Source organism: Pelobates fuscus, chromosome 10, assembly GCF_036172605.1.
Source record: "Pelobates fuscus isolate aPelFus1 chromosome 10, aPelFus1.pri, whole genome shotgun sequence".
NCBI classification, from domain to species: Eukaryota; Metazoa; Chordata; class Amphibia; order Anura; family Pelobatidae; genus Pelobates; species Pelobates fuscus.
In genome coordinates, this window is record NC_086326.1 from 58998835 (window position 1) to 59014135 (window position 15301).

General features: G+C 41.8%; 1 protein-coding gene across 1 annotated transcript in view; it reads right to left on the minus strand.

The window, feature by feature from the left end:
- Positions 1-14682, minus strand: part of PHYHIPL (phytanoyl-CoA 2-hydroxylase interacting protein like) — a 147587-nt gene extending 132905 nt beyond the window's left edge. Inside the window, exon 1 of the mRNA XM_063434894.1 lies at positions 14180-14682. Coding sequence (XP_063290964.1) covers positions 14180-14285 — 106 coding nt within the window. The 5' untranslated portion in view covers positions 14286-14682. The remainder of the gene's footprint in view (positions 1-14179) is intronic.
- Between the last annotated feature and the right edge of the window lie 619 nt (positions 14683-15301).

A 15301-nucleotide genomic window follows, 5' to 3' on the forward strand; every position in this document is an offset into this window, starting at 1 on the left:
CCGAGGAGACATGGCGTCCGGACGGATAACCTTCTAAGTCTCTACCTCTCTCAAAGGTAGAGACTCCAGGTACCCTGACAATTATATACACACACTGCATTATATACACACACACACACAATGCATTATATACACACTGCATTATATACACACAGACTATACAAACACACACTGCATTATATACACACAGACTATACAAACACACACTGCATTATATACACACACACACACACTGCATTATATACACACACTGCATTATATACACACACACTATACAAACACACACTGCATTATATACACACTATACAAACACACACTGCATCCACTACACACACACTGCACAATCCACTACACACACATACACAGCTCCCCTGTCTAAACACACTGCATCCACTACACGTGGCATGTATATTTTGTGCATTTACCTTTAGAAATAGTTTTTTATTTTCCAAAATGGTAAATGTACAGAATATCGGCAAATTATATCGGCTATCGGCCTGAAAGTTCACAGGATATCGGTATCGGTATCGGCTCTAAAAAATCAATATCGGTCGATCCCTACTAGAAACCTTTTTTCTTTGTTAAAGCACGCTATAGAGACACCAGATATGATTGGCAATGTGCACTTGAACAGTTCTGCAGAGCACACACTGTAGGCCTGACACACCCGCTTGAAGACAAGTAACTGCTATTCAATCTATAACAGTGAAAAATAAATTTTGGTTTTAAAAGCACGCTATAGAGACACCAGATATGATTGGCAATGTGCACTTGAACAGTTCTGCAGAGCACACGCTGAAGGAAGGACTGACAGAGCCGCTTGAAGACAAGTAACTGCTATTCAATCTATAACAGTGAAAAATAAATTTTGGTTTTAAAAGCACGCTATAGAGACACCAGATATGATTGGCAATGTGCACTTGAACAGTTCTGCAGAGCACACACTGTAGGCCTGACAGAGCCGCTTGAAGACAAGTAACTGCTATTCAATCTATAACAGTGAAAAATAAATTTTGGTTTTAAAAGCACGCTATAGAGACACCAGATATGATTGGCAATGTGCACTGGAACAGTTCTGCAGAGCACACGCTGAAGGAAGGACTGACAGAGCCGCTTGAAGACAAGTAACTGCTATTCAATCTATAACAGTGAAAAATAAATTTTGGTTTTAAAAGCACGCTATAGAGACACCAGATATGATTGGCAATGTGCACTGGAACAGTTCTGCAGAGCACACGCTGAAGGAAGGACTGACAGAGCCGCTTGAAGGACACTGACTGGCTGCTATTAGCTTACACTAGAAACCGTTTTTCTTTGTAAAAGCACGCTAAAGAGACACCAGATATGATTGGCAACTGTCAAAGCACGCTGGCACAGGTCTGCAGAGCACACGCTGAAGTAGGCCTGACACCCAGACGCTTGCAGACAACTAACTGCTCTTCTATTACAGTGAAAAAAAATTATTTATTTTAAATGTAAAGCTTAACCTATTGTTAAAACAGATATGAGTGGTGGCACTGACTGTGCAAATGGGCAAGGCATCCAACCTGACACAGAAGCTGGCAGGCAGGCAACTGCTCTTCTATTACAGTGAAAAAAAAATATTTATTTTAAATGTAAAGCTTAACCTATTGTTAAAACAGATATGAGTGGTGGCACTGGGCAAGTAGGCACAGTATCCAATGTGAACCTCACACGGAAGCTGGCAGGCAGGCACCTGCAATTACATTACACAGGAAAAAAAAAAAAAAGCAGCCTGATGTTATAGCCCTAAAAAGGGCTTTTTGGGGTGCTGTCCTTACAGCAGAGATCAGATGAGTCCTTCAGGATTGTAGTGGACACTGAATACCCTAGCCTAGCTATCAATTTCCCTATCTAATGAGCAGCAGCTAAACTTTCCCTCCTCTCACTAAGCATGCAGCTTCAGAATGAATCGAAAATGGATGCTGGGAGGGAGGTTGGAGGGTGTGGAAGGGAGGGAGTGCTGCTGATTGGCTGGAATGTGTCTGCTGACCGAGAGGCACAGGGTCAAAGTTTGCCCAATGATGACGAATAGGGGGCGGATCGAACTGCGCATGTGTCCGCCCGCCGCGGCGAACGCGAACACGCTAAGTTCGCCGGGAACTGTTCGCCGGCAGACAGTTCGGTACATCACTACTTGGGACGTGTGGCCAGACAGGAAGATGAACCTCACCACTGCATTCATTACAGACTGTAACCGGGCAAGTTGGGAACATGTAAGACCACTGAGAAGTGGATTGCAGTAGTAAAGGATCAGCACTTTAGCATTAAATAGTGGTGGATGTGTGCTAGGTTTTTGTGATGTAGGCGGCAGGATTTGATGATCTACTGGACATGAGAGGAGAAGGAGACCAGCAAAGAAAACACCAAAGCAGCGAGCCTGTGAGGTAAAGCTGATGGTAGTGCCATTGACTTGGAGGGAGACATACACGGGAGTATCAGCACTAGAGGGAGAAATCACAAGAAGCTCTGTTTTGGACAGGCTACGTTTTAATAAGTGAGCAGCCATTCAATTATAAGTAGCAGAGAGGCTTTCAGAAACACGAGTCAAGAGGGACAATGAGAGATCAGGAGAGGACAGATCGATATGCGTGTCATCTGCATAGAAATGATATTGGAAGCCAAAGGATCTGATGAGTTTACGAAGGGAGGCAGTGTTGATCGAGAACAGCAGGGGACCAAGGGCAGAGCCTTGGTGAACACCAGCAAAGAGGGGTTGCAGAGAAGAGGCAGAGCCAGAGAAAGAAACACTGAAAGAGCACTGGAAAAGGAAGTGGTGGCATGAGGAAAGAGCAGTATCTCGTAGACTGAGATTACAGAGGTCGTGAAGAAGTTGTTGATGAGTAACACTGTCAAAGGGAGCAGAAAGGTCAAGAAGAATTAGGATAGAATATTGACCACTAGATTTTGCAGTAATTAGATCATTGGATACTTTGGTCAGAGAAATTTCAACAGAGTGATGAGCCCGGAATACAGTTTGAAGTGGGTCAAGCACTGAGCTGGATTCCAGGAAGTCGGTCAATCTCGCGTAAACAGTAGCTGTGCCGGTCTCTAGAAAAGGGGATTATCGCCTAAACGGATTTTTCCCCTTTTATGCTGAAACGGTCCGTTACAATTGGTAGCAAGCGGCGGGATCGTTCCTACAACCAGAGGGACAGCTACAGACAACACTATTCCTGGATTACAAAGTGAGGGCAACGCCAGTACCCGTACAGCGCCCCTATCTACGAAGGATTTTGGGAAAATGGGCAACACACACACCTGGGCAACACACACACCTGAGGAAGAGAGTGAATTAGAATGGAGAGATAATGCCCGGATAAGATTATGGTATGATGCCCGGGAAGAAGTCCAGTATCCACGGCAGCAGCGCTTTCCTGGTGCCGCATACCTGTTGGAGGAACAAATGGCCTGGCGGATGCCGCTTCTGGGGGACCAACCCGGAGGGGAGCGGGTAAGACAACTTGAGTACCTCGTGGAAAGGGAACTGAGCCTGGACGTCTCATACCGGGCACTGTGGTGGTGCACTGTCCAGCCAGAGACGTGGAGGGCAGAGGGCATCCAGCCGGAGGGGGATCACTACACTAGCCCTGGCCTGTTGTGGAAGGCCCTAACAGAAGACGCCGACTTCGGCAGTCCAGCAGAGTCACGGTACTATCGTGCATTACCGGAGTGAGATGTTACAGGGCCCGAGATCTATTGGACTGGGACGAGACCTCCGCCGTTTCGCTGCCATGGAACAAGGGCTGGAGATGGACTATGTAGAACTATTAAATTCCGGCCCAGATCCCCAACGGCAGTGTGTGTCCCAGGGAGCAGAAGGTGTCGTCCTTCCTCCCCAGCGGCAGTGTGTACCCCAGGGAGCTGATGGTGTCGTCCATCCTCCCCAGCGGCAGTGTGTGCCCCAGGGAGCAGAAGGTGCAGTCCTTCCTCCCCAGCGGCAGTGTGTACCCCAGGGAGCTGATGGTGTCGTCCATCCTCCCCAGCGGCAGTGTGTGTCCCAGGGAGCAGAAGGTGCCGTCCTTCCTCCCCAGCGGCAGGCTGAGTTACAGGGGGCAGATGTTGTTGTTCCTGCCCCCCAGCAGCAAAGTGAGATGCCAAGAAGGCAGTGTGAAGTGAAGGGAGCGGAGAGCAGCGTCCTCCCTCCCCAGCGGCAGTGTGGGTCCCAGGGAGCAGAAGGTGTCGTCCTTCCTCCCCAGCGGCAGTGTGTACCCCAGGGAGCCGAAGGTGCCGTCCTTCCTCCCCAGCGGCAGTGTGTACCCCAGGGAGCTGATGGTGTCGTCCGTCCTCCCCAGCGGCAGTGTGTCCGTCAGGGAGCAGAGACAGTCAGTCTCGCACCCCAGCAGCAGGACAAGAGAAGGAAAGGGGAGACAGCTGGTCTCCCTTTCCACCAGCAGAGAGAGTGTCAGGGAGAGGAGCCTGCTAACCCCTCTCACCAGCGGCAGTTCACCGTCCAGAGAGAGGAGCTTGTTACACCCTCTCTCCCACGGCAGCCTAACCCACCAAGGGGAGATGTTAAGCCCCACATCTGTGCAGATGGGACCGTAGTCTCTGCACTTACAGCACCAGGGGTAGGGACGGTCGGTCCTGTTCCCCAGCCACAGAGCAATATATCCCAAGGGGAGACAGTCGGTCTCCAGCAGCAGAGCGGTGTAACTCAAGGGGAGACAGTCGGTCTCCAGCAGCAGAGCGGTGTATTTAAAGGGGAGACAGTCGGTCTCCAGCAACCAGGCTCCAACCAGACTACTCCCGTGGTAGTGCTGGCAACAGGACAGAGTACCGCTGGTCTCTGCCCCCTCAGCAACCTACCAAGGCAGCCTACCAGTCCCCCACACAGCCGTGGTGAGGCACCTGAACCTGGACAAGATTCTCCCTCACCCAGGTGTAGTAACTGTTTATTGTGGGTGGGCTGCTCTGCTGTTTCTGTCTTGTGGGTGGGCTGCTGGACTAACAAGGGCACTGACCGGCAGGAGGTCAAGTACCCTGTTAGTCTGGGGGGTAAAGGGGAGAAGTGTGGCGAAACCGACCTCGCCACGTGTCCTTGGAGGGGGCTGATTGCCCGCCTCTTGCCTTTGGACTATGGACCAGACTTTATGGGAATGTGATACCCCAGATAGCCATACCATGGAGCCTATTCGTATAATGAAAGACTATGGGAAAGACTTTAGCTCCATGGCAATTGTACTGTGTGAGTAGGATCTGCGCGCTATTCGGTAGTTTTGTGCGTGCAGATCCCAGCTATCTGGGGATAGGTGAAATGTCTGTGTGTTATGTGTAAATGTGACTTTATGTATTTTAAAGTGTTTTATGTTGTTTTGCAACCATGTGGTTAATGGAGTCTGCCTTTAGTCCTGGGTAATTGGATTACTTCTCCAATTAACTCCAGAGCAGAAGGGAGGAAACCAGGGTGCATTGTGGGGATGTTTTTCTGCCAGCCAGAAAGGAACAAAAGATACTTTTAGTAACTTTTGAACCCCTGGTCGGATTCATGCCATTTTTTAATATGTTGTTCCCCTGAATGGATTGATTGTGGATATGTATTTTTTATGTGAATGTGATGTATGGTTTTAGAGTTAGGAAAGTTGTGTAAAAGTATATTTTACTCTGTATGCATAATGGGATTATGTGTCACACTAAGGGGAGGGGATGTGTGGGAGGTAACATCTATGTCATTGGTTCTTTTATGCCTCCCCCTGGGTGTGGCCTGTATGTGTGAGTTGGAAATAAAAGCCAGGCTGGGTGAGCCAGTCCAGAGTTCCTGCTTAACCCTCAAAATGAATTGTCGTCTCGTTCTTGGGGGGAATTGGATTTAAGCTGACTGCCAAGAGTGTAAGCGGATTGTATGCTTTTCTTGTTCAGCTGTTCCAGTTCGGAGTGTTATTTCGTATCCAGATCGGGAGTGTGGTGTTCTGCAGTAGCTGTGCCTGTCTCTAGAAAAGGGGATTATCGCCTAAACGGATTTTTCCCCTTTTATGCTGAAACGGTCCGTTACAAACAGCTCTCAAGGATCTTGGAGAAAAACAGTCGTAGCAAGATAGGGCAGTAGTTGAATGGGAAGTTAGGGTCAAGGTTGGCCCTCTTTAGAAGATACACACACATAATTCACACTTTGTCAGACTTTGAATACTAGAGAGAAACCTATCATAGGGAATTAAATTAGGGAGGCAATACTATTTTCTTTAGGGTATGTAAGATGTCGATATAATAATCATTCAAATCTCATCCACGGACATTCTTCAGGCATGTTTAATGTACATATTTGTTCAGGTAGGAGAGATTTAAAAATAAATTCTCAAAATATGATGTAAATGTGCTAATGAGCTCTAACCATCATAACCAATGCTTACAGAACATCCTTACTTTATAAAATAATATCATGCTAAAACAAGTATGACAGGTTTATTGATATTCAACCATAAGCAATCTTCCAAGATAACACAGTAATTTAGGTATATTGAATTTGTAAGCGTTTACTTTAACGGCACCATAATTGTAGCCATACCATTAAATGAATGTGTCATCAAAGCTGTATCTTTCTGTTTTTATAACCAACTGTATAATTCATACAAGAAAAATAACCAAGTGACGCAGTATTCTATTCTTATCAGCTGAGATCAACAATAACACAACCTTAATTTACAATGTTGCAAAACAGCAGGAGGTTGGGATAAATACCTGTTGATTGATAGCACTGAGAGCATTTTATAATCACAACTCAAACTATAATCTCAGAATTGATAGAAGTGTGATGTTTCACAGAGAGGATACATCTGGCTCTTAAAATCAAATTGTGTCTCTTTACACAAAAAAATCAATACATTAAAGAAACAGTAGAGGGTTAGGAAAACAAACATGTATTCCAAATGCTAGAGTGCTATACTACCTATTTGGATTAATGGCCTTCCCCAGAAGTTGAGAAAAAAGATTTACTCACCTTATTTCCCTTGGTGTGCTGGTCTTACCACTCTAGAGACTGAGCTCATCAACACAGATGATCTTAGTCAATATAATGCTTCCCCATCGGGACTAATTGAGTGTCAAGTGCGCATGTGAGGAAATCGCAGAGCTGTGACCAATCAACATCTCCTCATGCTAGTGCATCTCATTGGGGAGTGTTTAGCATCTCCATGCTGAGTGTGGAAATGCTGCATGTTGGTCCTGCAATCTTTGCAGGATGGAACCCAGGAAGCTCCTCAAGTGGCTGTCCTAGTGACAGCTACTCAGTACTCCCAACCATGCTGGTTTTAGGTCCTGCCCAGCCCTCCCAACTTCATTCCCTGGTGTTCCACTTTTGGGAACACCAGGAAACTGTCCCCAGCAAGCTGTGATCAAGTAGTGTGAATTCATCATTCAACATGCTCGTGCTATGGTCAAGGACTTAGGACCCTGTAGAGATCACGGAGACAGAGCTCCCAGCAAGGTCTGACCTCATTGGTCTGACCTCATTGGCTTGGCCTAAATGATGGACAGACAGCCTGATGTTTCTTCATGCCAGGCTGCCCTGCCTATCCTTTGGGCTTGATCACCCCCTGCTGCGTTGGTTCCGCCATTTGTGTGGTGCCAGTGATGCAATTGCATCTCTGGCCTACCGTCTTTCCCCCTCTCACTAATATCCCGATTAAAAGGATGCCTGGGTTGGAAGGTTTGGGTAATAGAGGTGGACTTAAGCAGCAATGTAAACACTGCTATTTTTCAGCAAAAAGCAGTCTCATAAAGCTGAAAAATTGGCAGAGTACATTTGAAGATCCATTTACGATTGCAACACAATCATTCACATCTTTTAAAGTATGTTCACGGAGCCTGAGATATAAAGAGATCTAAACTTCAGTTGAAATCCCATGTCATAGCACTGCGCCCAGTGGTCTCATGTAAGCTGTGTGACTGTCCATGACCACAATAGGGAATTAGTCCATCAAAATGCAAAACATGCAGGTTGGATCAAAATGCCATATTTTGAGGTAGACACAACAAAATCAAGGTCAATAGGAGACTAAGATGAGGTTAGTCCCTCGATATGGATGACAGTGAGAAGATACTGAAGTAAGAGCATTAAAAGAATGGCAAAATGGAGAATTCCAAGTTGCAAAAGAGAAATACCCAAGTTTATAAATCTTACAGATACAGGAATCACATTAACAGGATAATTATTGGTAAAATCACCCATTTCCACTCAATAGACAATTTTTTTTATTTGTATAGTGCATTTTCGCTTAAAAAAAAAAAATTCAAGAAAATTAAGTGATTGAATATGTACCTGATTGACTTCCGTCGGTATGGGACATGACTACACTCTTATGAAAGCTCATATTTCTGCCAATGCTTTGGGAAATAAAATAAATACAAAAATAAGAAAATATTTATTTTTTAGAAGGCTTGATGGAAGGTCAAAGGCCCGAAGCATTCATGTTTCTAATTTAGGGTTATGAAATTTCACCAATACCTAGAAATGGAATACACATGGGACCGTACATTGGAGAGCAGCCATCTGGTATCATACACAGTAAACAAAGGGAGATGGCAGAGAGTACAAGTCAATTTGATGGCAGATTGGAAAACCAGACTGAAAAACAATTCAAGAACCTGCTTTGGAATGTGTTCGAGTCAAAACACGCATCTGCGGGGTTATATATTGTGCCCTCAAACATTTTTTATTTTTTTTATTTTAAGAATTAAACTCTACACTGATTTGTTTACCTAAAATGGAATGTTTCGAAATATACATTCAAACATATATTTACATAGAATGTTCCCAATTGTATTATTTTATGACGAAAAAAAAACTTGCTGCCTCGTTTTTATGTTCATATTTTCATTATTAACAGGTGTAGATTTTTGTTTTACTTGAAGGTATTTGTATAGACATAATTTCATACCAATAAAGAGTATGCGTTTAAAACAAATTGGCTAGAATTTCAAAAGCAAATGATTATAAATGGAATTAATTGTTATCATGACTCAGAACACAGAGGGTGATTGCATCATCACTTGGTTTTCAATGTCTAGTATCTGAAGTACAATCTGTTACAGAAAACTGTCATTGACATATTGACGACTGTAAAACAAAAACATAGTTGTCTAACTGGAATCATTTCTGGAAAGATTATATCATCGGAGAAAACAACTGCTGTATCAACAATAGATTTGGCAGAATGTTTACATTCTCTCTACTTATTAATGGTATACTATAAGGGTGCTTCTTTTAGCCTTTGTTTAACATAGTAATCTAAAAACGAACATGGTTGCTGTCTATATGTTTATATGTTTGTTTTGATATATAATTAAACTGGTTATTGCTTTTGTAGGAACACTCCAAGCACCATAACAACTACAGAACACTGTTGTGGTTATGGCAGCAGTAGCGCACTGTTGCCCCACCTCCAACATTTTTTAATAGTTTGACTTTTTTTCAAGGCCCATGGGAACTCATCCCTGCTCCTCCTCTTTGGTTTGAGAACAGGACGCTCTCTGTTTGGGCTAAACCTGCTAGTGCAGAGCTTAGCTCATTGGTTGAGAGTGATCAGCTGATGCTCTTACCCAAAAAACTGGGTCTGCACTTCAGGGCCAACCACAAGAGACATGCAACAGATGCTTCTAGCAGGATCTTCTGGCTCTCATATAAGACTGGAAGAGGCAGACAGTAATTTAACTACTTACATTGGAGGGCGTGCCAGATTATTCCTGGCACTATAACCACTTCTATGTGTTGTAGTGGTTATGGTGCTTGGAGTGTTCCTTTAAGAGTTCTTATTTAAAAGCAATTTCTGCAAAGCAGTGCGGTCCTAAAACCCACCTTGCTTCTTTCTGCATGAAGTCATTCCTACAGGTTTTTTTTTATAGCACAAGCAAAACGTATGTATATATGTAAAAGTATGTACAGGGATGTGTTACAATAGCAAATCTAACAAACATTCCAGCAGGAAAAGGATAGAATATACACCTGGATATAAAGGCAAATATGATACAACGTAAAAGGAAGCTTGCTCAAAGTGAAACTAAATGGAATGAGGGAACGAATCCAATTCCAAGTGTATGTATCATCATTTAACCAGCACAAAGAGTTCAAGGTTTTTATCAACTGTCTAGAACAAGCAAATCCACCATTCAATGCGGTAATTCATTCTCTTAATAAGATAAAGATCAAACAGAAACTGCTACAATATCCGGAACACAAAGGAAAGGGAGAATTGGAGATCTCTGTCAGACAATATCACATTTGTACAAATAAGTTTCGTATGTCTTTTGGTTGCCTTTATAAGAAATTTAGCCCTGATGAAAAGTCGACGTGTGGACATGGGGATAACGTATTCTCAGGTTCCTATCTCACCTTATTCATAGAATCTCTAACATACTGAACAAGCACTGTAGTCATTTTCTGGAATGGACTTCCACCAAAAAAAATAAGCCATTACGATGGATTTTGTTGAGTAGGAAAATGTATAGCAACAGATTAAGGTTGCAAAGCAGACGTCTTTTCAAAGCTTTGAATTTACAAACAGGGATGCCGGTAAGTGATCAAGCGCTACGGAATCTGCTGGCGCTATAAAAATAATAATAAAATAATAATAGTAATAGCTTATATCAGAGAATTCATTGTAACAGCGATAGATTCTAATAGATTAAAGTTGCAATAATGTACACAAAATTATTGATGTCTAATGTGTGAATATTTTTTATAACAACTCTCAAAGCAATGGAGAAGTAATGAAGAAAAGTCACTTCCATTACTTTTGATATCTTAATATTATCATCACGTATATTTAGCAAATATGGTTTTGAGGTCTGAAAAAATTAACGAAATGTAGATATGTAAGTGGCTACTTGTATCTTTGCTTCCTGCCTATTGTTGTTATAAATTATTCCTTTTTTGTCATTTAGCATATATAGTTATAGAGGAGAAACACATAGTGTACATTGTGTCTGCTTTCCTCCTCATTTGCATTGTGTGCCCTAGCTGTGCCTAGACTCTACTGCATTGTGATTTGACTTGCTAAATCCTTGGTATACATTTAAAATTAAACAGAGCCTTACATGAAAAATGGTTAATATAAGTTAAAGTTCATTTTCAACATTGTCTGGCAAACATTAAAAATAAGGCTTGAGGCCAGTAGCTGCCCGTGGCTATATCACATTACTCAACAGATTTAATAAGAGCTCATGTGACCATAACTAACTGGGCAGCCATGTATTATAGGATCACATTCTCAACCATATTTGAGCTGTTTCATAATTCTATATTCCCTAGTGTAACAAGCAATAACAAAACAAACATAGGCAGAGATCAATTTGTGAAGTACATTAAAGTGCTATTAAAGACTGAAAGAAGAGTGCATTTTCAGAACAAGCAGTCTTCATTTGTTTTAATGTCTCCTGTTACAAAGTAAAAAGACATTTGATCAATGATCTGAGCCAGTGATGTGACCAAGTTAAGAACTTATGCATAGACCACACTAGAACGGAAGATTATTTATAAAAAAATACCCTAGAATACCTTTAGGTAGTTCAGAATGCTGCTTATTGTATTACATTTTCAGTCAGACAATTTTTTTGCAAGATCAGAAACCCAATCTCACTTCTACCAACTAAAGAGAATGTCAGCCCACATGTCAATATATCAGTTAAGTAGGAAAAATAAGCAACAGTTAGAGCTATGCAAATTTGTATATTTACAAATTTAAACATAACAAATTGTTATTTTTTTTTACTTATACGACAATTTAAATTATGAAGGTATGATCAGGGTTGATTGTCACTGAAATATTAAAAACACATTTGCTTAAAAATCTTTTATCAATTTTATTTTGATGGTCTACTAGTTATTTGAATAACAATTCGTTACTTTGGGCTAATGATGCTGACCAACTTTTTTTTTTTACAATTGCTATGCAGTTTCTGTCCCATATTACATCCCAGAGTTATTAAAATAGAACTGTACATCGATTTTTAGATCACTGAGAACCCGCCTTTATGAGGCTAATCACAGAAAAATGTGGTCATGAGGCTGAGTGCAGAGATCATTTATATAAAGGTTTTTCACATGACCTTTGCACTGACACATTATAAAAAAAAAAAAAAGAAAAAGAAAAGAAACAAAAGTGGCTTGATTTAAAAAAAAAAAAAAAAAGGACTTGTAAGCAGTTATCATAGCTAATGAATGGTAATATTAATGTCATATCAATACACTCACACACAAATATATAAGGCTGCAAATATCGGCTAGCCCTTAAACTTGAGATTTTTTATAGAATTCTAACAAAGTTCAAAAAGCACATTTGACATAAACAAAATCTCCTTAATAATAGGTATATTATTGGGGTGCAGGATACATACATATACACGTACACACGTTTAGTGTGTTATACAGGCAAAAAAATAGACCTCTCAGCTTATCATACAGTTTATTCAATATAGAAGACCTCTAAGTATATGTTTTAGCATATACTGCAAAATATGAATAATTTTCTTATTTCGTAATAAAATCAAATTATTATGCAATGTTTATTATGCAAATATTAAATCAGATTTGGATGAAACATCAAGATAATATATTATAGCTTATTATGATGTCATCAGGGCATACATAGTTTAATGTCCGTAAGTGAATCTTAGTATAATCTCACAAACGACATAACATTTTGTGTCAAGGCCAACTTTAATCTTAGCAGCAATTATGTCAGTAAAAGGAAATTTTGCATTCCGTCCTTGTAACTTATAATTTTGTGCCAGAACAGTTTTTAAGCATGAAGGAAAAATGACAGCACAATAAATTATTTGCACAGCAGATGCCAATGCATTTTGCAAAGACGCAGCATGAAGACTAGCCTCAATTTTAGAAAACGTGGGTTCCCCTTGCATTGTATAATTATTTCGCTTGCGTTACAGTGCCACACATTTACCTTCTCAAAAAAACACATTTAGCTTGGAAAGCAGACTGCACACACACATGCAGCAGATTAAGCCATTTTATTTAAAAAAAAAACTCAAGAATCTCAAAAGACCTATCAATCCATTGAGAAATAATTCACGCATGTCAAGATCCCAAGGTGAAATATTAACCTGTGTGCCAAGTTTTTTTGCTTAATTCAATCCAATGCTGCAATTTCTCTTTTAGAACCATATTTTTAAAGAACAACCGATATAACATGTATAAGTAAAGCGATGATTTAGAGGATGCCTGGAATATCCACCATTTTTGTAAAGTCAGTGCTTTTTAGAACCTGCAGTCTTTGTAGCACACACAGACTATACACACAGGTGTGTCAGAATTATCACATGTCTGCATCTATAACAGTAAACCATCAAATGTTTACAGATGTTCCAGATCTCTGCCAAATTATGCCATCACTGGCTGGGGAATATATAAATATTCTTCAAGTTTTTAATGCACTCTTTAGATTCTGCATGGGGTAGAATTATTTTGCTGTTGCTAGCAATAGCAAATTAACTGCCAATTCAGTGCAGATGCTCAGCAGATCTTGACTCCTTGCCCAGAATCCAGTAGGTTCATCTGTCCATGGTGCTGAAATTGCAATGTTACCTCCAAGCCCTTATCTCTCCCCCCTCCACCCCCCAGCAGCAACCTCACGCCCCGTTATAACATATATTTAATGCTGTTGTAAAAATAAATACAAAATAAAAAAAAGCATAAAAATATTTACAGATAGTACACAAAACAACATCAGTGCATAGGAAATAATCTATTTTTGAATTGCCTTTTTGTCTCAAATAATCACACGTTCTATGCAATGCTGGCTGATAGAAAATGGGAATTAGGAGTTCTGCTAACTGGCTGCCTATGATAAGCACATCCATTTCTAAGTATGTTCTCTGTTACCAGCGCTGCATCGTCTACACTCAAATGCTGCAATGCAAATCATTGAGCAATAGTACCAACAGAGTGCAGACCAGGGAGAGATCAATAGCTACCATACACACACACACACAGACCTGGGAGCGTATGGACCAGCTAGAAGAAAATCCATTGTTCTAAATTAGAAAAGCTGTGACAATCTGCAGACACGTTAATGGGATAACAAAGAAACAACTAAACACATAGGCATGAGGTGGGCAGAGACATAAGGATGTATAAGGAAAAAAAAGATTAACCCTTCAGGCAAGAGGGGCGTGGCATAGAAAGGGTTAAAAGGAGCAGTTGACTTACCGTCCCTCTCACACAGCTGAATAGCCTCTAAGCTCAGGTTCTTGATCATTTCCTCACAAGGGCTGTTAGGGCTGCTGATGTGTTGGCTCAGGCGTGGTACCTCCATGCTTCCTCTGAAATGTATCAATATCTCTTTAACGTTCTAGAATGGAACCCTTGGATATATTCCCCCTCTGCCTCTCTCTCTCTTTCCCCCCCAGTCTCTTAGCTGTGTCTTGGAGGTGCCTTGCAGTGCCTGGGTCTGGCTAGAAGGAGGATGAGGAGGAGGAGGAGCAGGAGGTGTTCAAGCAGATCTTTCCTCTCTGGGTGGCTCTTACATGGGCTGAGGGAGGCAGCGTCACCACTGGAGCACACGCTGAAACTGAAGGCAGGGAATGCAGGGGGAGTGAGGATTCAGTAGTGTGTGTGTGTATGTGTGTGTTGGGGGGTTATAATCAAGTCCAAGGGCTGATTACTTGTTTGCCTGTTCTGTGCGTGTCCCCAGAATTCTCCATTCATAGAGAGTGCTGCAGGGAGCCAGGCTGGGGAGGGTGCAGCCCCCCCTCCTATTACATAATAGGCTTACAGCCTGCAGTAGAGGGAGTCCTTTCCTCCCTCACACACAGAGCAGTCCCTTGATGGCTGCACACAGAGGCAGACAGTAGTCACGTTGTTTCCATGGGAAGCTTTAGCAAGACAAATAAGGGCTCCGGGCAGCAGATGAAAGAGCTGCTGTGTGAGACTGCTTCAGGGTCTTTTTCTAAAAAAAATATTTTTTTTATGTAGTTTAACATTTGGAGCATATACTACATTCCCTACACATTACCTACTGTTTGTTTACTGCTAGAGTGGACAGAGTAGCTCTGACCTACTGTTTGTTTACTGCTAGAGTGGACATAGTAGCTCTGACCTACTGTTTGTGTACTGCTAGAGTGGACAGAGTAGCTCTATAGTCCCTTTTGCACATTGGTTCTGCAAATGACACGTATGTTTTTATTGTATTTTATTTATTTAGGTTAAATACTAATTCTGGTGCCCTATGGTCAGGTGTTGTTTGGTGTATTGCACACACTGACCTTAAGTGCCCATTTTAGATCAGGGATGTTCTCAGCTCTAGAATAGTAATCTACTGGAGTTTTGCTT